The following is a 21172-nucleotide window of genomic DNA, read 5'->3' on the forward strand; positions in this document are numbered from 1 at the left end:
CTACTGACCCAAGCCTGTCCCAAAAAGCACTCCCCCCCCCCCCCCCCCCCCACACCCCTTATTGGTTGTTCTCTGTTGCTATGGTACCAGACATCGGATGCTGAAGCTTCATGCGCGACATCTGTGTTGGTGCAGCAGGAAGTGGTGGAGTGGAGTGATGGAGAGTGTAACTTGGTGACTAATGAGGCTGACTTTCACTCAGTGTGAGTGTTTGTGTTCATGACTCATGTTTTGGGGAACATAAATCTGTTTACAGTCACATTGTGTGGACCTTCCTCTCTTGTGTGTAAATCAACTATGACTGTGTGTGCGTGCATGAGTGTCTGTAATGGAAAAAAAAGCCCAGAAAAGATCCTCCTCCAAATCATCAAAGGAACCTGTCAGCAAAGCTATAATCAGTATAATGAACTAGGTTTCCTAATGAGAAACATTCATAAGAAAGTGTGTTCATCTGAGCAGTCCTTATTCACAAGTAAGGTCAAAAATATGCAAAGTAGCTTTCTATAAACGTACACCTGCACTCATTTAAAGGTTCATTAAGTACACTGAAACACATGCAACACATATTGCCTCTGATTAGCCACCTACATTTTTTCTCTCAAGTTATCTCAACATTGGGGTAGAGCAGGCTGTCTGTTAATCAGAAGGTCAGTAGTTCAATTCCCAGCTACTCCAGTCTGCATGTTGAAGTATTCTTGGGGATGATATTTAAATCTAGTGCAGTGGTTCTTAACCTTTTTGGAGGTACCGAACCCCACCAGTTCCATATGCGCATTCACTGAACCCCTCTTTAGTGAAAAATAAAATACGATTTTTTTCAAATTCAAGACATACATATGTTTTTTACTGGTGCACAAAATGAGCCGTGCATGTCACGGCGGAGGCTCTGCCGAACCCCTGAGACCGACTCACCGAACCCCTAGGGTTCAATCGAACCCAGGTTAAGAACCACTGATCTAGTGCATCCACTGGAGTGTGCAAATGTTAGACAGGGCGTGCTTAGGTGTAGAAAAAAGCACTTGTAAGAATTTGTGTGTGACTGGGAGAATGAGGCTTCTAGTAAAATGCATTTTGAGTGCTCAGAGTAGAAAAGCGCTATATACAGCCATCATCCAGTGGTTTCTGATGGGTTTCACATGCTGATTATTAGAAGAAATATTCCTCATTGAGGGAAAAGATTATCATCCTGTATGTATTTCCATGTAACCCTTAACCAGACCCAATTTGTAAACCGACAGAGGGACCTCTTCAGTACAAAGTTTCTTTATGTAGCTCCACACTCAAAAATAAAAAGGGACAAACATTTTATTCTCTTGCAAGTTTTCCTCTTTTTTTTTCTAAAAACAAACCATCCATCAAATATTGCACAGTAAAAACAATGTGAAAAAAGTACATCATTACAACCCTCATTAGCAAAAGATGCAAACAAGTTCTCTAGTTGTAGGTCTTTTTTTTTTTTTTTTTTTTTTTTTAAGGATATTCTCCTGCTTTGGCCCCTGTGAGAAAAAGTCCCCTAGATTAACGATTACTTCCAAAGTATGAAAAAGGCTTTCCGGGTGAATTTGAACATACATGTGAATCCTTCAAGGTCCGAGGGACATTTGGCAAATGGTTAAGAGGCTCATTTAATGTGCACACGGTAAGGAAGCGTATGCACCAAAACATACTGTGGGGGTTATTAAGCTCTGTGGGAGTTCATCCATCACAGTGCTCTCCAGAGTTTTACCTCCTCTACCGTCAATGAGATCCAGTGGGCAGGTTATAGTGAATCCTTTCTAAGTTAGTTGAGTTTGGCACTAATGCGTATCCACTGAAGGGCCTGCCTGGTGTACTGGACAGCGTGAGCGATGCTACTGTGAAGAGTCAATGGCCCAGACAAAGTATTCAAGTAGTTGAAGAACTCTGATGAGAAAGAAAAAAAATATATTGGTCTTAAAACATCTGAAAACCAAAATGCATTTAACATATTTTCATGGTAATCTCTCCCTTTTTTATTCCCCCTTTAAATCACCACTACCTTTATTCTCCTTTGCAAGGTTGTCTGCCACCTCCCAGTACTCATAGCTGTACAGCACACTGTTGGTAATGTTCAGGTGAGTTGCTGCCATCTGGTGGATACGGTGGGGAATGCTTATGAGGGAGGCAGAGCTGCTGCCCTCGTGGGAAACCCGGGCGAGGTGTTTGGCATTAGGCGAGAGTGAAGAAGGGGGTCCTCCTGTACCCCTAAGAGTGAAAACACACATACACAACAGAGTGATGGGCAATCAGCGGTGGTTTCAGTGGATTAAATGGGCTAAAGAAAAAGCCTATCATTCAAAGTTATCATCCACCTACTTCCCAGAGTCACTCCAACCGGGTGGGGTAGTAGGCACTTTAGGAGAGCTCTGTAACAACATGCAAACAAGGCTTATTGACGTGTCATCCACACATATAAGTTGACTTGTTTTCAAGTAAATGACTTGTTTTTAGATGTACCTTAAAGTAATCCAGCAGCACTTTGGAGTATTTCAGCGCGTGATCCTTCTTCAAACGAAACATCTGCCAGTAAAGGAGGGCCAGGCATCGGAAACTGTGGGTAAGAGTCGGACATGGCGCGAAATCATCCTCAAAATGCATGTCCTTCAGTATGATGATAGATGTGGCTTAAACAGATGAGATGTCGACATACGTACCACAGAACCGCCAGCTGTTTGTCTTCCTGTCTCGCCCCAGGGCCAGAGTGGCTCTTCAGCTTCATTGCGTACCTTAAGAAACAGAGTTTTTAACACCGGAGTTTATCCACATATCCAAATCCAAATGACTTGTGACCGCTTTAGCATTGAAATGTCATTCACCTAATGAGCTCCACTGTTTCCGAATACATGGTATAAGGAGACTTTGCTTCAAGCGGCCCTTCCTCCATTGCCTTCCCACATTCCATGAACGAGAGAGCAGCATCAACATAGTTCACAGCCTTCCCTAGCTTGTCGACCTGGAAAGAAATAATCAAAAGAGACAAAATATTATTTTATTTGTTACTTTTTTGTTGGGCAGCCCAGTGGTACACGTTTAGCACTGTCACAGCAAAAAGGTTCTGGATTTGAGTCCAGTAGCTTGCTTCCTCCCACAGTTGGAGAGGCAAAAGAAGCCAAAATGTTAGGTTATTTAGTGATTCTAAACTGGCTGTAGGTATGGCTGGCACCCCAATCGCCCTGATATAAACCAATTTGTACCAGAAGATGGTGTCAGTGTAATCTTTATTGTAAGGGTATGCTTCAAAGTGCTGTAAATGTTTCATTTCAGATGGTTCTTGCAATTCCTGGATTTGCCACTTCAAAAAAATAGTAAATCCACAAAGACCCCAATGTTAAAATGTCTAACTTTATAGGCATATTTACACTATAGCACTTAAAGCCTGGCACAAAAAAAGTTTTGGTCTCTAATTTGTTTGGGATGATCAGCTGCTCCTGAGGTTTCTAAACAAGAAAAAGAAGAAACTGAGAGTCTGTGTTCATTCAATTCCCAGGAAAAGGCAGCAGCATGGAGAATTTCAGGAGGTGAAGCTGTATCGCGGCCGCTTTCGTGCATATTTCAGGATGTCAGTGGGGCAGTTTGAGCTCATGTTGGCAGAGTTGGGAACACATCTTAGGAGGGAGAGAAATCATTTCAGAGAGCCGACTGACCCAGAGCAGCATCTAGCTGTGTGTCTGAGGTAAAATTGTATTATTTTACTATTTGTATATTCAGTACTGGTGCACGTTTTAAACTATGAGCGCACTTATTGCCGAATGCAGTGGTCTGATTGGTCGGAAAAATCTGAAAACTCAAGCTCAGTTTGAAAAAACAAATTAATCCATCACGCAGTCATTGTGAACACCTGCATTAAGAGTAGTTTTTTTTGTATTTTTACTTGTATTATCCGACAAATAGCAAATAATAATGTGTGCTACACACTGTCGAATAGTTTTGCGCTGTTTCACTGAGTGAAATTTTGTATTGTGTATTTTATTTATATGTAACACTGATTTTGCAGTGCACCCACAAAGTTTATGGGTGCTGCATCCAAACCAAGCCTGTTAACATTAGCTGATAAATTAGCATTCCCTACTCTCATCCAAGTATGGTCACTTTGTTAACAAGTGTTACCGCGCCAGATCTGCGGCCCCGAACCGTAGTAAGGAAACCCCTGGCAGTTACTTGAAGGTTCCGTGACTGGCTCGTAGCCGGCAACTAGCTTACTGTACAGGTCAACTCCGCTAGTAAAAAGATCGAAGGAGGCGTAGGAAAACTGCTTCACCGAACTTTATTTCTTCTCCGAGGCACGAACACCGCATACAGTGGGCTGAAACAGTTTACTCACAGCGAGCATCACCGACACAACTCTGGCTGCCGAGGGAGTTATTATATTCCTTTTATTTATTTTCTTTCCGTCTCTTCTGTGGCTAACCGTCACCTTTTCCTTCTCCTCTCTCTCTTCACTCACACAGGCACCCAGCGCAGTCCCGCTACACACATCCCGAATACATTTCCCATCAGGCTTCACCCTTAAAGGGCCATGCCTGTAACACAAGGGTCTTCCATATTCATAATCCAGATGGGTTATGTCACAGTAGCTATGCCCATCTTTTAAATACAGTCTGTGATTTCGGAGACACTGTAAGCGAGGAGCTACATCACAGTCTAGAAATGCATAAAGAAGGATTATTTTGAACTGTGAATCATGCAAAGCTACACAGAGACAAAGAACTGCATGCTTAATGAACACAGATTTAAAAAAAATAAATAAATAAAGCTCCAAACTTCTTCCACGTTATCTGCAATGACTATAATTTCAATATTAACAATTTATATTTAATCAAAGATCAAAGACTCACCATGGCATCAGCACGGTGCTTCATCCTTTTGGCTTCATGTAAGTAGTACTCAGCATGGTGAGGACTAGAAAAAAAAGATAAACACACAATAACGTTGATTACAGACTGTAAAGAGTATTTTATGAGATCATGCAGAGTATATTGGGTGATATAAGGGAAAATGTAATGATCTCAAAATTAAAGTACTGAATGTTGGTGATGTTTTTCAATTAAAAAGTGTATTAGCAAAGCAAACTAAATGTATTTTGAATATTCAGCATTTACACTTGGGTAAATCAAAAGACCTTATCTACTGTGAAACATGGGGTTTTGTGTTTATCGCAAAGGTTTCCTAATTTTAAAGTATAGTTCAAAATTTTAAAAGACATGAACAAAATGTAATCATGTGACCCTTGACAACTTTATTATGATCTAATTACACATTGTCTGAAATGCAGTCTGGGTTAATTATAGTGATTTTTTTGGAATCTTATTACATTATCCTGTTTACATATCATCACTAGGATTACATAGACTGTCAGTCTGTGTTTTTATATGACAGAAAGGCAGCGTGGGCTGTGCAGGAATGGACTGTGTGGACTACGCGGGATTGCTCACGTTTCGTGGTTTGGCACAGTCCCCCTGTGTGCTGCAGTGCTCCAGGACTCAGGTGGTGGCTGGGGCTGCTTCGACACTTTCACACACTCCACTTCCATCTTGGGCTGAGTGCACGAAAGGAGACGGGATGAGCAAAAATGGTTGGAATAAGTGGAGTTGGCATTATTTAGAGTAGCTGTTTATGCTACCTTTATCGCAGAATCTCTGTTCTTGTCTTTGTTCTTGTGGGTGTGATGCTGTTCTGCAGCTTTTGTTTTGGAGTTAGACTTGGGGATCTCGGGGCTCTGGGGCCGGGGAGACAAGGGAGACAGCGGAGACAGCGGCCTCTTACTGTCCAAATCGTCCTCCACACACCTGATTGATACAAATGCCACATAATATGGGATTAAATTGCATCGGTGCAACTGGGTGTGCATGCAACGTGGCTGTATGTGCAAACTGAAGTGTGTCGTCATAGTTTTTTCTTACCCACTGTCCACGGTATCAGTCGTTACGGTCTCAGCTGTGAAAGATGACGACTCTGTGTGGCCTGAGGTTTTGTCTGCATAACTCCTCTTGTTTTCTCTGTGTGACACACCATTCTCCAGCTGGTCACACACAAACACACATGTACATCATGAGACCATACAAAAGTATTCAAATGACATTTTTCCTACAGAACACAATGATTTATTCAATTTCTGTGGACATGCACGTCACATTTGGCAAAGAATGAAAGGAAACACTGTCTACCTTGCGCTTTCTTGTGCTGTCTTTAGTCTGTGTCTCAGGGACGTGCAGGTGTTTCATAGCCTCACTTTGCTTGTCCTTGGCTGATAAAGATGAGGAGGAAGAGGAGGTTTTTTTAGGAGTGGATTGAGTAGCAGTGTCTGGGACCCTCTTGAGAAGACAGAGGTCTATGTGCACCACCAGATTTCGGAGCCCTCGCTGGGAGGGGGGTGCAGCCTTGTCCCCTCGCCCAAAGGGGACGAGGGTGTAGCGTTTTTGCTTCCCCGCACTTTGCTGGTCCTCACTCGGGTTACCTGAGCTGGGTTGTCTGTGCTGCACCACCTTAGGCCTGCTGGTGTCAGGCCTTCCTGGGCCCTGTTGCCCTGTCTTGGCGAGTTTCCTCTGAGAGGTGGAGTCTGCTGAAACTTTGGTAATCGGAGCTTGAAATTCAGATTCAGAATCTGAACTCGATGAGGACGAAGAAGAGGATGAGGAGGATGTTCTCTGAGGAGTTGGGGACCGTGAAGATGAAGGAGGCGATGGGTCCGGCTGGAACTGTCTCTCCTCCTCACTTCTTCCCTGCTTTTTTGTCCCCCCTTGCTGATGTGAGTGGTTGGCAGGGACTTTCTGTTTGGCCTCCCATTTATGTCGCTGTTGTTGCTCCTCCCTCTTCCTCCGACTTTCCTCTCTTGCCGTCTCCTCTCTCCTCCTGTCCTGTTCCGTCACTCCTTCCTCCTCTTCCCCCTCCTCTTCTTCAGCCGAACTCTGGATCCAGGACCGTCTCAATAGCTGCTCCTCCGCCAGCCTCCTGTCTTCCTTTTGCTCCCGTTTCCCTTGCTGTTTTTCCTTTTGTCTATCTTCCTTTCTCTCGTGTTTTCTCCCCTCTCCTGTGGTCAGATGATCTCTTCTGCGTTCCACGTCCCCTTCCTTAGTTTGGGGTTTTTTCGGTGTTGTTTTCGCGTGATTAACATTCACAGTGGTGGGGGCAGTGGCCTCCCAAGACTTGGACCTGTGTTTTTTGAGGCCAGGGATGGACTGAGAGTTTGGCCCACAACCAGAATTACTAGCAGTTCTGGAGGTAGATTGAGAATTATGAATAGGATTGATTTCACGACCAGTAGGGACTAAATGCTTTGCTCTTGTGGGGCTATGTTGAGAACTTGGTTGAAATGGAGGTCGGGGCTTGTGACTGGACCTGCTTCCCTGGATTTGCTCAAACTGTGATGTGTTTCTAGTTTGGGACGCATCAACCAGCTGTTTAGAGTTTGGATAAAAGTTAGGTTTGGGTCTAGATTTGTGGCTTTGATTCTGACTAGAGGTTAAAACGACAGAAGCCTTTGATTTAGTCTGACTTTGGCCTTGGTCCTGTGGTGGTCGAGTCTTGGGCCTGTGTTTGTGAGATGGCTGAAGATGAGTATTACTCGTGGACTTGATATTTGTATTATTGTCAGGCACCGGGGCAATCCATGGCCTAATTTTTATCCTGTGGGAATTGGTTGATTGACTAGGTTGAGGTTGGTTCTGACTCTGAAACTCAGGGTAGTGACAAACCCTGGAAGGAGCAGGTATACTGGGACTCGGGCTTCTTGGAGGATCTCTAGCTATAGGGCTAGGACTACGGCTGTCTCTTAGTGTCCCACATGGACTGGGGCAAATACTTAGAACTGGACTTGGAATTGGGCTGTGCCTTGGACTCGGGCTGGGACTTTGACAGGTGCTGGTAAATGGGCTCGGACTTGGACAGTAGCTGTAACCAGGGCTTGGAAGTGGGCTGTTGTTGTTGCTGTAACTGAACTGTGGGCTGGGAATAGGGCTTTGACTAGGGCTGTATTCCTGATTGCTGTCAAATGACCTTGCTGGGGATGGGGCTCGGTGGGTGTGGGGAGAGTGCAGGCGTCCTGGAATAGGCTGGGAGGGATTTTGCTCAGTGCTGGCACATTTTTTCCGCGACTTCTTCAGCCATTTATCTAACTGCCACTGGGCAGCAGGGGGGTGATCAGGCTTAAGAAAACACAGAAACAGAGAGAGATAAAAAGACAAATTAATCATAAAATATTGATGACAGTCGGGGATTGTGGGGATTTCAACATACAGAAATAGGCTGGAACAACATAATAAAAATGCTATTATCCAGCTATATCCATGGTAGATCTGAATTATTATTACTGACATAGCCATATGCACACAGCATTTTATTACTGCCACTGGCTGAAAAGCAGCTAATTCTATTTTATGTACTTTTTTCAACTATTTCCATCATAAAAAGGCAATGCTGGCTAAAGAGGTCCTTAAAAGTTGTCATCAACCTATTCTTATTTACATCAACCTGATCTGAATGTGTCTAGAAAGCAGACACAAAAGGATATAAAAACTGAGTGAACCATAAAAAAATATTTTATACAACAGAGTGTGGAATGATTTCAGTAGTTTGAGGAAAGAAACAGCTTGATGCTAAAGCAGTGGAGACTTGTCAGATTGCAGGGGTTTCTAATAAAGCAAGAGGTTAGGACTTAATTATGCAGTAAATTTTTTGCAGGCTACACGTGCATTCGAAAGGTCAAACCTTAAATCATGAAATACTACTAAAATAAAATACAAGATATTACACTACTACTATAAGTAGGAAAGTAATTAAACCTCCTGACCTATTTTACATCATTATGGGCTAATTTTGTGATAATCCAGGGCGAACAGACGATTCTGGATCACTTAATCTTACATTCAACCATCGTAAGGAATGATACAAGCCTCAGCCAAATGTGTATATATCACACTATCTGCACATTCTAATAGAAACATGTAAAACTATAATACATTCACAGCACATGAGAAAATACCTCACCGTCTCAGCTGTTGTGAAACTATTTAAAGTCCAAATGACAAATCTGGATTATGACTCATAAATAAATTCCAACATTAGAACCTTTCAACAGCATACTTTCCAACGCATGCTCAGTGGACTCGGACTGAGGTTACAGTAGCTCAACCCCTCATCCACTTATACCAAATGACTCACTTAATGTTTGCTCAACAACTGGCTTGCTAACCATAAGAATCAGAAGGAAAGTAGGAGTTTTTTACTCATGTAAAAAAAACCAACAACAAAGAGTTTACTCACAGCTGGAGCGCAAACGTCTCTCTCTCTTATGTGCTCACTTCTTTTCTGTCTTCGCTGACCAGGAGCTAAATTAAACCTCCACTCCTCAAGCCAAACAGTGACCCCCCCTGCCCTCCTACCCTCATCCCTCACTCCCTTTCCAGAGAAGACACTGCATCTCTTGTGCCCTCTTGACTGCCTCCCCTCCTTCTTTTCTGTCCCTCCCTTTTTTTCTCACTACCTGGAACTCTGGATTTGCTGCTTCCACAACTCCAACCCCCCATCTGTTCCTTGGGAGACACTCAAATACTTGACGTAAATGAAAAACACATGGTTTACACCCCCCCTCCCTCCCCACAAACACACTCCCTTCCTCTATATAGGGGCCCAATGTCGTGCATGTTCAGTAATACAGTCTATGCTATGTCATACAGGGCCTTCCATTGATAAAAGAGAAGCTGGTTTCCCCTTCATTTCTCACACAACACACATATACAATGCCCCCCACCTCCAACAGCCGATACCCTGGCCTACACCCTATCTGTATTTATTTGAGATAATAACAAACAAGCAGTCCACATTATTTTTGCTGTAATATCTATTTTTTGAAAAAAGGTCTAGTTGTAGCTGTCAACCTGAATTCAGGTTTTGATGACTTCCACATCCCGAGGGCTTCTCTCTTTAAGAGTCACACTTTTAAAACGACACCTACACACTAGTTCTCCAAGCTACCTCTGCCCCTCAACCCCCAAGTCCTCTTCCTCTCCCACTTGCATGCATTCCTCATTGCTCTGTCCCTCTCCACACCTGCTGTCAACTGCCTTAAAGCCCACAACTCCCTGCAGAGAAATCACCCTCAGGCTCATAAACAGAGAAGGAGAGAAACAAGTGAGACATGGGCAGAGAAGACGGAGAACGCAGACGGGGAGGCTGTGGCTTCAGCATTTGGTACCTCTTTGTTGTTGCACAGTGGCTGGATGTTGGCAGGCGACTCGGGATCAGGGTGAACTTCTGGACTCCGGCTTGGGCTCCGGGAATGAAAGCTACTGCTGCCTGACTCATTGGTGGAGTCTGAGCCTGAGGAGTCTGAGCTGGAATGTCTCACCCGCCTGCCATGTGTGTGTGCTCGCTGTGCTGACAGGCTGTCAGTCAACACACACACAAACATCAGAGAGGGGTCAGAGGGGGTACGCGGGAATATATACTGTTGTTATTCACAATATTTAACTCATATTTACAGGGATACAGAAGAAAAGGGAAAAGGAAGTGAAGGATTTGTAAGCAGGTACCTGTGTCTGTCCCAGGAAGCTGACTCATGAATCACCTGTGGGACACAAAACAAACACAGTAATTTGTTATTATACACATTAACAGAAAAAGTGTCATTCAAGAGGAGAAGCCGGACACTTTTTCTTTCTCTTTGGCTTTCTCTGTCCTCACACACTCTCCCGCATAGTCTCTCTGTCTCCTCAAGGATTCTCAATATCTTCTAATCATGTCCACCTCAGGCCAAGACTACTGACAAAGAAATGATCAACAATATGGGAAGATGAGTGTTACCTACCGTGGGAGTTTCCTCATCATCACTGCTCAGCTTCAAGTCATCGGCAAGCATGCTGTAAACCAACAAATACACAGTCACAAAGCCAAGAACCAACTGAAACCTAATCTCTCCTGCCGGAGAACCACCTTTCACAGCCCATACCTGATTCGATCTGATACATTTTTTTTTAAAATCAGTCTATCAGAATGATGCATTTCAAATTTTCAGCACTTCCAAATGTTTCTGTTCTTCTTTATTGAAATGATAAGTTTGAACACAGCCCACAGATCTTCAGACATATATTCATTAGTGGAAACTTTAAATGAGAGTGCAACCAGGACATGGTTTAAATTACATGACATCCACTCAGTTATCTGGATGGTTATCTGCAGTGTTCTCAAATGGGCTCAATTTGACATTACAAGGTAAACACTTCAACGCTGTTTAATGTCTGACATTTCCATTTCCATGAACAGCTCTGTCTATTAATGTCCTCAAAAATTAAGAGCTGCAGTGCAGTGAAAAAGAGCGTGAAAGTCTTCAGCCACCCCTCATTAATTTTCACTTAAAAATTCTACACTCAGTACCCCATACTGACAAAATGAAATGTTTGTGTAAAATTCTGGCAAATTTATTAAAAAAACAAAACAAAAGTATAACATGTATACAAGTACATGTTGCCATGACACTCATAATTGAGCTCAGGTGGATCCTGCTTCCTTTGATCATCTGTCAGATGTTTGTATTGGAGCCCACCTGTGGTAAACTCAGTCGACTGGACATAATTTGGAAAGACACACGGCAGTCTATATAAGATGCCATCGTTGACTGTACCTCTCAGAGTATAAACCAAGCCAAGAAGTCTAAGAATTGTCTGCAGACCTGTAGGATTCTATCAAGGAACAGACCTGGGGAATGATACTGAAAAATTTCTGCAGCATTAAAAGGTTCCAGTGAGCACAGAGGCCTCCATCATCCGTAATTGGAAGAAGTTTGGAACCACCAGGAGTCTTCCAAGATCTGGCCACCCTGCCAATCTGAGCGATTGGGGTAGAAGGGTCTTAATAAGAGATGTAACCAAGAACCTGATGGTCACTTTGACAGAGCTCCAGCATTGCTCTGTGGAGAGAGGAGAAGCTTCCACCAATCAGCCCTGTGAGGTAGAGTGGCCAGATGGAAGACACTCCTCAGTAAAATCACATGACAGCCCAACTGGAGTTTGCCAAAGGACGCCATAAAAAGCAAAATTCTCTGGTCTGATCAAAAAAAAAAAGAAAAAAAAAAGAACTTTTTGGCGTGAATGCCATCATCACCTGACCAAAATATCATCCCTAAAGTGGTGGCAGCATCATGCTGTGGGGATGTTTTTCAGAAGGAGGACTGAATCCGGACACTAATCAGGGTATAGAGACATTGTTGATGACAGCCTGCTCCTGAGCCCTTTGGACCTGGGGCAATGGTTAATTTTCCAACAAGACAACGAACCTAAGCACACAGCCAAGATAACAAAGGACTGACTTTGAGACCACTAGCCTAGTGTTTTTTACAAAACCAAACAAAAGAAAAACCCCAAAATATTCCTCTGAAAATGGTCAGGTACAAGAACAAATAAAAAAAAAATCAACCAAAGTCCAAAGAAAAACATTGCAAGACTTTCAAAATTACAAGAAAGTCTGTCTCCTTGGAAATAAAATATAAAGAGTTGAGTGGTGGTTTAAGTCTTTTGCACAGTACTTTAAGTTTCTTTTGATTTCAAAATTAAATTTCAATGCAGTTGTTTTTCTCCCCAAAACAAATAAAACTCAGTTTCAAAACCAAATAAATTAAGCACCTTTGGTTCTTAAACTATACAAAGCTAACTAACTCAGATTAACCAATCACTGCTAAACCCTTTACTCAATATTGTCTTCAGTAAAGATGACTGGTTATGTATTGGTTATATTATGTAACTGCACAAGCTTTATTTACATTGCAGAAACATGTTCAAATGTTTAAAGAGAACTTTTTATAAATATTTTAGTAAAGTCACCCAAAAAAAAAAATTCTGTCTTACATAACAAAGGTTGTGAAATTGTATAGTTGGCTTACACTACTCAACATGTGTTTCACGTTAAAAGGAGGATGTAAAAAGTTAACAAACAGCAGCACATCGGTCTCCACTGACAGCTTTCAGGAATGTTCAGTAACCTTTAACCCGACTTGTAGCCTGGAACACTGTTAGCTGATTGACCTGAGATGTCTACATCCCTCGCCCCTCTTTCGCTATCACTCATGTTTTTCCTTGCAGCTGCTGACACGATGAGGTTGATGAATACAGTTTAAATAAGTTGCCGAGACACACACGAGTATTTGTGATGTGTTTCATCACTCTGTGTGTGTGTGTGTGTGTGTGTGTGTGTGTGTGTGTGTGTGTGTGTGTGTACGGGTTCGTACTATCCTGGTGGGGACCAAAATCTGACTTTTACTATCCTGGTGGGGACTTTCTGCACCGTGGGGACCAAAATCCAGGTCCCCTCGGGGTTGAAAGCAATTTTCACACTCAAAATGCGGTTTTACTGTCAGGGTTACAATTACGTTATGGTTAGGTTTAGGGTAAGGGTTAGGGTTAGGCATTCATTTTTAATGGTTAGGGTTAGGGTAAGGGGGTAGGGAAAGCATTATGTCAATGGGATGTCCCCACGAGGATAGCAAACCAGACGTGTGTGTGTGTGTGTGTGTGTGTGTGTGTGTGTGTGTGTGTGTGTGTGTGTGTAAGTGTGCGCGCTACAGAAGCAGCTCAAGCTTGAGGAACATCAGAGGATCGTGTTTCCTTAGGCCACACTTACGATTTGTGGGGGGCCACATGAGGGTGACGGGCCATTCGCAGCTGAACATCCCCTCGGTCTGACAGAGAGAAAGAAACCAGATTACAACACTAATAACAGGGAGCTGCTTGTAAATTGTGATAAATGTCAAATATTCAAATTTGACAGAAAAATCGGCAGAAACATACTTTGCCTTTGTTGTGTAGTTGGCTGTTTGGTATCCTTTGGAAAGACAGACAACAAAACAACTGTAAGTAAATCTCACTTTTAACAGTTAAAAATGTGTCGTCCCTATAGATAAACATTGACTCATAATATGCAGGAAAATCACCAGAAGTGATTGAGGTTTGGTTTTTTTTCACACATTTGTTTTTCCTTGTCAACCACAGACACGCTGATTCAGAAACAGTGAGCGTAATCTCAGTCCTTCAACCTCAAACACAGATGAGAACCAGGAGGTGAAAGTCTGAGCAGTTGAGCAAAATTTTAAAACCTGCAGATCTTCCCAGGAATTTACATCCCAACAGCTTCACCTCCAGGTCAGATCGTGCAAACCTCTAGAAAAATAGTAACAAACCAAAGAGCTACATCTACAGGCCTTAGTTAACATGTTAAATGTTAAAGTTCGTGACACTACAAGTAGAACCGGAGAAAGCCTCTTCTCTCTAAAAACAACATGGGCAACACAGCTTAGATTTGCAAAGTTACATCTGGAAAAAAACCACAAGACGTCTGTAACAGTGTGCTTTGGACAGAGGAGATCTAAGTATTTGGATGTTTGGACATAACACAGAGCGCCACGTTTGGAGAAAACCAAACAGCAAATCAGCACAAATATCTCATATCAACTGTCAGCACGGTGGTGGACGGGTGATGATTTGGGCTTGTTTTGCAGCCCCACAACATGGACATCTTGCTGTAATTGAGTCAACTCTGAACTCTGTATATCACATTATTCTAGAGTCAAATGGGAGGCCATCTGTCCAACAGCTGAAGTCTGAGTAAAACTGGGTCATGCAACAGGACAAAGATCCCAAGCACAGCAGCAAATCTACAACAGAATAGAATCAAGGTTCAAACGTCAACCAGATCGAAATGCTGTGGTGGGACCTTAAGAGAGCGGCGCATAAATGAATGCCTAAACCTTGATGAACTAAACCAATGTTGTCAAGAAAAGTTGGCCAAAATCCCTTCACAGCGATGTGAGAGACTGATAATCATACAGAAAAGCATTACTTCACAAAAAACCCCAAAAATGAAGTATAAATGACGTAATAAAGTTGAACTTCAGACATTAAAGATAAACACAAAGTCACAGACATACCTTAGAGTTGTACAGGATTCGTTGTGCTGGGTCACGCCTCAAGGAGTCCCCGAAGTCCCTCCAGGACTGGGTCATGTCCTGTTTAGCAGAAATGCAGAGTTGGGGTCAAAGGCCAATGGTGAAATGCCACTGTGATGGATGAATCTTCCTGAATACTAAATCAGCAGAACTTTCTTCATTTCTCTACAGTGCCGAGCACCATGTTTAACAGCTGACTCTAATTATGAACACTGTTCCTCCCCACCAGGGGGAGCGTGTCTGGCTGTGAATATGGGTTAGCTTCCCTGTCTAGTGTAAGTTGAGAGATGTGAATTGCACGCTTGAAACATCTGTGATCAGTGTGCAGTGAATTAAAACCCCCAGCTCGCCAGAGCTGTCGTTGTACAAAAACAGGTGCATGTAACAGCAGCTCACTTGCTTTGAATGTGAACAAAACCGAACATTTTGGGCTCAAAGTGTGATCTAATAAACTTAGAAACAGACATGATTTTGCAATTTTCAGGAGGACTGCACCATAGAGCTGTTGCATTTTTCATTCTGCATTTTCAAAGGTATTCAATACGTAAGTCAGAACACACAAAAAAGCTCATCACAACATTTGTTGTGGAAGGAAGCCCTGGGGAGAAGAGCATGAAAAACATCTGAAAGCAAACCGCAACGAGTGCTCATCAGTGCTGAGTGCGCCGGCACAATCACCAATTGTAGAACATGCAATAAACGTGAAAACGTAGCTTTGCTGGAGTGATCTGTTTTAAATATTACCTCAAAGATCTTAGAAGGAAGTAACGAAAAGAATCATCGACCCACCCGTCATGGACTGCTACAGGAAACGCTGCTTTACTTACAAAGTGCAGGGTCTTCGGTTCACTCTTGTAGCATGCAGTGTTTCAGCTGTTACCACAGATTAAACGTGCTCCCACAGTGACTGTGTGGGGGGTTTGTGCTATTCAGGTTACTAACTGTTCACCTGATAACTCATTTATACAGAAAGAGAGATCAGCATTCGCTTTTGATTTCCTGTACACTGAGACAGTTGTACTAGTTTTAGACACAACTTCATATTTGAGGAACCTGTGATGGACATTTTATAAACTTCTCAGACTTAAAGATTACATGCATTACATTTTAAAAAATAAATCTTGGTTGACCACAGTTGAAGCAGTTTTAATGGGGATGTCACAGTCTCATAAAATCTGTATATTTCTTGGTTAGTATTACAGATGTCAAGCCTGTCAGTCTGATGAGTACCGGTGCATTATGCTGTTTGTTCTAATAATAGTTTCCATGCAGACATTAGATGCATGACACATTATGGTATATTTCAAATGATGAACTGTGTTACTACTTACAGATTAGACTGTGATGGTGTGTGTGTGCGTTTGCGTGTGTGTGTGTGTTGCAGCTCGCCCTGAGGTGAAATGTGAAAGTCTGTGGTAAATACACACTATTATACACCTGGACTATTACGAGAATGTGCGCCATTTCTTATTTGCTCTCTCTGCACAGCACTTGAGAGAAAACCAGGCACACGCAGGAGTGCATCCACTGCCATTGCTCCAGCTCTGATCATAATCTCTTCTGATTAGATTGCCCGCAGTCAGACTAACCAGAGCTCATAGATGCTAACAAAACGCCTTGATTTGGTACCATTCATTCCCCATTTTAGCTCGATGTGATTCCTCAGATGTGTCACAATGTGGAAGCATGGCAGCTATGGCTGTAATATATACGTGCATGCAACAATTGTTGGGTAAAGAACAAAAGCAGAGGGTTTCTTGGCTGCTGAAGCGGTGAGCATGCTCTGGAAAAGGTCATGCTTTATCAGATCTGATGTCAGAAGATCTGCGTGAGTGTGTGTGTGTTTTTGTGTGTGTGCGGCAGAGAGTTGGCGGAGCTGATCTTAAAGGATTAGGCTAACATTTTGGTTAATTTGCTGCACTTACTATGTTTAAGAGTTCAGGTAAGTAAATTATTAGCACTCTTATTATGTGTGCGTTTAATAAAACACGCATCCAGTTAGCTTAGCTTGGCATAAAATCAGGAATCCGGGGTAAACAGACTAGTCTGGCTCTTTCCAAAGAAGAAAAAACGAAAGATAGAGACAAGACAAAAAATAATAATGTACACACACACATATATATACATTAAATGACTTTTTTTCTCTCCCTCTTCTCCTCCTCCCTCTTCCCACCCTCAGCATTAAGCCTTGGAGGGTGTGTATTTCCTCTCGCCGCTCATCCTTTCACTTCATTATCTCTTCTCCTTTAGTCACCAAGGACACAGCACCAGCCCTTACTCCCTTTTCTCCACTAAAAACAACAGTATCTCCCAGGTGGAGTATTATGTGTTGCTATCTTCCTCCCACCTTTCCCCAACAGGTCTTCTGTAACTCTATTCTTCTTCTTTGCCCCGCTCTTCAGTCTACACTAGTGACCGTCCACAGGATAGCAACTTAGACCAGTGGGCCGCTCGGCACACACTCAGATCTGGTTAATTACGGTCGGAATGATTAGCTGGTATCAGTCAACAGTAAACATTTAGTAACTTTAAATAAAAGAAAAATCTGTGTATGTTTTTGTAATTAAAATGCTTCTTGTTTTTGCACTACGAGGAGTTTCTGTTTAATTTATCATATAACTTCGTAATTGTTAAAGGTGAGAGGTGTGGAAAGCAATTGTAACTGTAGAAAAAAGGTGCACAAGAGAAGAGTTACAGCTACTGGGTGGTGATAAGGCAACCAGATGAACTGATACACAAGCACAAACTTCTGGTATCAACCTCGAGGTGCAATAATAACCACAATCTACTACACACTAGTGTCAACCAGATAGCATCTGATACTGGATTATTAACCATGTTATCATATGTGTCCTATTAAAATATATCAATAATTATCATCAATGCTACGGTATCCTGAGATCCCAAAGTCAAAGACAAAATGACATCTAAATGTCAGTGTGGATTGTGGAAAAAAAGCTGGAGGATATCTTCCACTGTTTCCTGACATTTATGACAGAAGTGTTCAGCAAATGCAGATGAACTGATAATGCATATATGCACAGGCTGCAGCCCACAAATGAGCTGGTGCTGGCATTTCCTCCTCTTAAGCATTAATGTAATTGTAATCACCCTTCTGAGTCTAAAGACAGACTGAAATGACTCTGCAAAAACATGCAATCAAATGAAAGTGCTGTAAGAAGTGCAAGACACATCTCGAATATGAGGTGGCAAATTTAATAAGGCAGTTGTTTAAAGTCAACACTGTAATAAACGCTAATGCTTTAAAAACAAACCAACTGAAATCAAACTTGAGTTATTTCTTACCTCAAATATATCTTTGGCACAGCTGTTGTGTTGGCTTCCTCTTCCCTGAGGAAAAAGAAGGACAGACGTTTGGTAATTGAGGAGAACGTGACTAAGGGTTAGGACTGACAGTTACTCAGAGGGAATTTTTTTTTAAACACTTCAAAGCAGAAGATGCAGGTTTACTTACCAATTAGACAATGAATAAAGAGCTATTGTTGACTGTGCACACAAATCATATTTGAGCATCTTAGTTTCAGTTAAGTGAGGCGTGGGTGTATTCATTTAAATTTCAAATACTGCACACTTAGGCGCGCTGGTTAGCAAACATGGCGATGCACATGCACTCAGCGCACACTCAGTAAATACACGGGCTAGTTCATTTCTCGCTCCGGCCGTTGATCACGAGTTTTACTATCAGCCTCCATCACAAGGATGCAAACAGGCTTAAAGAAAAAAGAAAAAAAAATCACCTTCTGCGTTCTGCTTCCCGCCTTTTTGCTGCAGCTGCATTCATACCTTAGCGTAGCACTTTACTGTAAACCTGAGAGTCTCTCACATGCACAGTAACTGTGAGAGTTGGGATGACTCTGAAGCTTCTTGATGACTCATATCTTAGAAATCACAGCTGCAGATAATCAGCCGGATGCTGATGCTTTTGCAAGCAACTTTCTGTTTCCATCCACATTAGGCAACCCCACCGTCTCTAACTCTCACACACTTACATTTATCCTTTTAAACACTTGAGCTCACAATTTAAATTCACACTCACTTGTATGAAAAACCCAGAACCACGCTGCTCAAGCATTAAGATGAAGGATAAATGCTTCACGCTACTTTCACTTCCCCATCTGTGTAACCGTGTGTGTCGTGGGAGTGGGTTTCGTCTTGACTGTGAGTTTTGGTTTTCTTCGTTTGTTTTTTCGTGTCTGCCACAGATGACAGTGCTGCACCAAGTATCAGCAGAAATACTGAGTTCAGATGTTTCGAATCAACCCCGACCTGCAGAACAATGATTTGACTCTGTTTCACAATTTGCTTTTAGGCAATTACACATTTAACTTTTCCTTTGCACTTTAGAATTCATTTCAGTGCGCGTGTGTAGAGCAGCAAAAGCATTCATGTGCGTGTGTGTGTGTGTCTCTGCTCGCATGCATGACTCACTATGGTGTCTGAGTGGCTGAAGTGTAAGCCTGCAGAAGGAAAATAGTGTGTGTGTGAAAAGCTGTCTCATTGCTACACCCACAAGACAGTTATGAGGCCTTAGGTCTAAATGAAAAACAAACACAGAAGGATAGTATTTTAGTACCTGTGGCGGTGCACAGGAAAAAGTCTGCCCTGCTTCATCAGCTAACACTTAAAGTCACACAGTGCTACTTTATGTGTGCAATGTGTTTAACAAGTTCATGGCTACTAACATCACAGGCTCCAGCTCTGGTGCAATACCCAGATGAGTAAACCCCTCTGGACCAAACAAACCACAACCCATCACAATACCTGCAGCAAACAGCATGCAAGCCTACAAGGCTGCTAACCACCTGTTACATTCTTAAAGTATCTTCAATTACTGAAGTTATGCTCAATTTCAAGGTATTTTTAGCCTTTTCTATCTGAGCTTTAAACGGAAATTCTACAGATGCTATATATATATATATATATATATATGTATATATATGTTTTAAAGGAGTGCAAAAAGCACGATTCTGCTGCAATGAAAATACACAGTGATAAATATTAACTACACAGTTGATCTAGATGAACCTGTTATTATTCACATAATATTTTCGAACTACTTCAGGAACAAATCTGTGACATTTTAAACGCGAGGACGAAGCGCAGCATTTGCGTCCATGACATTTATAAAATAAGCACAGTGACATAAAGCTGTCTACTCCTTCTGTTTTCTAAGTAGTACCTATTCCCTGCTCTTTGCCCTCTCACCTGAGAATATGCGCATCGGATCAGAAAGCAGACAATGGAAAGTTTCCCTTTGCCAGCGAGGACAGTAGGCATGGTTCCTGGATAGTCAGTGCTCTCCTCCGGCGTCCATACCAGTGAGGACTGGTGTTAGCAGATGCGATCCTTCCCTCACTACCATCACCACCATCATCACGCTGGCATCGGTCCCGGCTCGTAGGTCCACCGTACAGCAGCAGCAGCGGCAGCGGAGTCTCACCGGAGAGGCAGACCGAGGGCGAGGTAGGCGGTCCGGCGACGTCACGGATGACACGCGTAGCTCACGCCAGAGAGATCACGACTCAGTGGACCTGTGGATGTGCGAAAAGTTTGAAGTGCGTAAATGGGAGATCATAGCCGTCAGCTGTTGAGTGCACCACTGACGACACACTCGATGATGTAGAATTAGAAAACGTTTTGGGACATCCAGTCAAAACTAACAGGGTGTAGGTATGAGTAGCCTTATTTAACCCGCAAGCTTCACCGAGTGTCAGTCACTTGGGGCATTGCAGCGAGCACAAAATAACAGCATGACATGATACGGGAAGTTGATAACAGCTAAAGAGTAAGAACTTGGTTTCTGCATACACACTTTATCAGGCACACCATGCTAGTATCAGGTTGGACCCTCTTTTACGGTCAGAAATGCCTTAATTCTTCATGGCATAGATTCAGTAAGGCTCTCAAAACAGAACCTTGTTGAGATTTTTGTCCATATTGACAGATTAGCATCACACAGTCATCATAATGTGAATCTACTGCTCTACTACATCCCAAAGGTGCTCTACTGGACTGAAATTTGATGAAATTTGAGAACTCATTGTCATGTTCAAGAATCCAGGTTAAGATGATCTGAGCTTTGTGAGACTGTGCTTTATTCTGCTGGAAGTAGTTATTGGAAGATAGGTGTGTTGTGGTCATAAAGGGATGGACATTATCAGCAACAATACACAGGTAGGTTGTGGCGCTAAGGTGCCTGAAGTCTGC

General features: G+C 42.6%; 1 protein-coding gene across 1 annotated transcript; it reads right to left on the reverse strand.

The window, feature by feature from the left end:
- Positions 1-1331: 1331 nt before the first annotated feature.
- Positions 1332-20341, reverse strand: aff3 (AF4/FMR2 family, member 3). Its single transcript, XM_063498833.1, has 19 exons — positions 20171-20341; positions 18251-18295; positions 14927-15004; positions 13791-13824; positions 13624-13681; positions 10820-10871; positions 10545-10579; positions 10208-10397; positions 6183-8159; positions 5919-6037; positions 5639-5804; positions 5451-5554; positions 4854-4917; positions 2835-2971; positions 2673-2744; positions 2476-2569; positions 2335-2384; positions 2018-2223; positions 1332-1902 (listed from the first exon to the last, which is right to left on the reverse strand). Exons 1-19 carry the CDS (start codon positions 20240-20242, stop codon positions 1781-1783), a joined length of 3675 nt encoding a protein of 1224 aa, XP_063354903.1. The 5' UTR covers positions 20243-20341; the 3' UTR covers positions 1332-1780.
- Positions 20342-21172: the final 831 nt, after the last annotated feature.

Source organism: Pelmatolapia mariae, linkage group LG16_19 (genome assembly GCF_036321145.2).
Source record: "Pelmatolapia mariae isolate MD_Pm_ZW linkage group LG16_19, Pm_UMD_F_2, whole genome shotgun sequence".
Taxonomy (NCBI): Eukaryota; Metazoa; Chordata; class Actinopteri; order Cichliformes; family Cichlidae; genus Pelmatolapia; species Pelmatolapia mariae.

What these genes read in the sequence shown, in the direction of transcription:
- aff3 (XM_063498833.1), bottom strand. Translation starts at nt 20,242, where the DNA reads ATGCCTACTGTCCTCGCTGGCAAAGGGAAACTTTCCATTGTCTGCTTT. An exon ending in GTGCCAAAGATATATTTGAG is followed by an intron (nt 15,005 to 18,250) that starts GTAAGAAATAAC and finishes TCTGCTAAACAG; the next exon opens with GACATGACCCAGTCCTGGAG. An exon ending in GAAACAGTGGAGCTCATTAG is followed by an intron (nt 2,745 to 2,834) that starts GTGAATGACATT and finishes CTGTTTCTTAAG; the next exon opens with GTACGCAATGAAGCTGAAGA.